This window comes from Hermetia illucens, unplaced genomic scaffold, assembly GCF_905115235.1.
Source record: "Hermetia illucens unplaced genomic scaffold, iHerIll2.2.curated.20191125, whole genome shotgun sequence".
Classification (NCBI taxonomy): Eukaryota; Metazoa; Arthropoda; class Insecta; order Diptera; family Stratiomyidae; genus Hermetia; species Hermetia illucens.
Window position 1 is genome coordinate 234,460 of NW_024037034.1, and position 1,190 is coordinate 235,649.

The 1,190-nt window shown below is 49.0% G+C and overlaps 1 protein-coding gene across 1 annotated transcript; it reads right to left on the bottom strand.

Annotated features, from left to right (window-relative positions):
* Nucleotides 1-320: 320 nt before the first annotated feature.
* LOC119661064 (signal transducer and activator of transcription C-like) lies at nt 321-815 on the bottom strand. The gene has a single exon (XM_038070262.1). The coding sequence runs from the start codon at nt 813-815 to the stop codon at nt 321-323; it is 495 nt and encodes a 164-aa protein (XP_037926190.1).
* Between the last annotated feature and the right edge of the window lie 375 nt (nt 816-1,190).

Consider the following 1,190-nt stretch of genomic DNA (forward strand, 5'->3'; position numbering starts at 1 on the left):
TGACCAAGTTCGCCACCGTGTTGAGTTTGAACTCAGGGTGGTCGGCTTGCAGTTCCTGCAGGATGTCCGTGGGGTCCGTTTCCCTGTGGAGCCCTCGGATAATTAGGGACTGATTTCGCAAAGAAGGCGGAGTCCGGGTTGTGGCGTTAAGCCCTTGCTCTTTCATGAGCGCGAAGACCTGGGCGTGTTCTTCCGCCGTCTCCGTAAAGATGAGGGTTCTATCCGCCCTCGTGTTTTTTAGGGATGCTTTCAATCCCTTGGCTTTAATTAGTCGGAGGAAATGGGGCACGTTTAAATTGTAGCCGGTAATGGCTGGAATTTTACCCTTTTTGGTTTTTAAGGACGGGGAAGGATTTGCGGATGGCTGTGGTGGCTGTGGCGGTTACAATTTTCGCACTAACCTTACTTTTTTTAATGCTTTTCCGGCTCCGGACGAAGTTGAAGGGGTCCTCATCGATGATGACCTCAGGGAAGGATGCAGGGGATCCCACGATGTCCATTGCGAGGGCTTCCTGCTGGTCCTGTTGTTGTTGTTGATGCGGTTGCTGTTGCTCTTGCTGTTCTTGTTGTTCTTGCTGTTGTTGTTGTTGTTGCTGTTGGTGAATTCGTTGCTGCTGAGCTGGTGCCGGCCCAGAGCGGACCGTCTCCTCTAGCAACGCTAGCTTCTGCTGAAGTTGCTTGATGAGCAGCTGCTGGCACTCCAACTGCTGTGCCAGGGCCGCTCTTTCGCACTTCAGGTCTGCAATTTCCTTTTGCAGGCCCAAAGCAGCCTCGTTGACCTCGGGGCCCGTGCTCCCCTCTTCCTCGGAGGACATCTCGCCAGGGAGTATCACCTTACTCCTCTTGGCGGACATTCTGTCCCCAAGCCCGTTCTGCGTGGCTGTAGGTCTTCTTCCGCTGCTATCTGAAACAACAAAAAATTTTCTTGTAGTTTACCTTTTCAAAAACACTATACAGTGTCTCAAAAATTTTGAGATGCACTGTATAACGTGTACTGGACGATACTTCCTTCAGGTATTTTGCTCCACTCCGGGTATTCACTTTTCACTTTTTCTTTTTACTTTTCTGAACTAGTGATTTCAACAAATCACCGCGCACTGTAATTTTTTCCATTGGGAAGCATATTCTAAAAATACCCATTGGATCGTACGAAATTGATGATATTGCCAACTATCTATATAAAGGACTAG

What these genes read in the sequence shown, in the direction of transcription:
- LOC119661064 (XM_038070262.1), bottom strand. Translation starts at nt 815, where the DNA reads ATGTCCTCCGAGGAAGAGGGGAGCACGGGCCCCGAGGTCAACGAGGCT.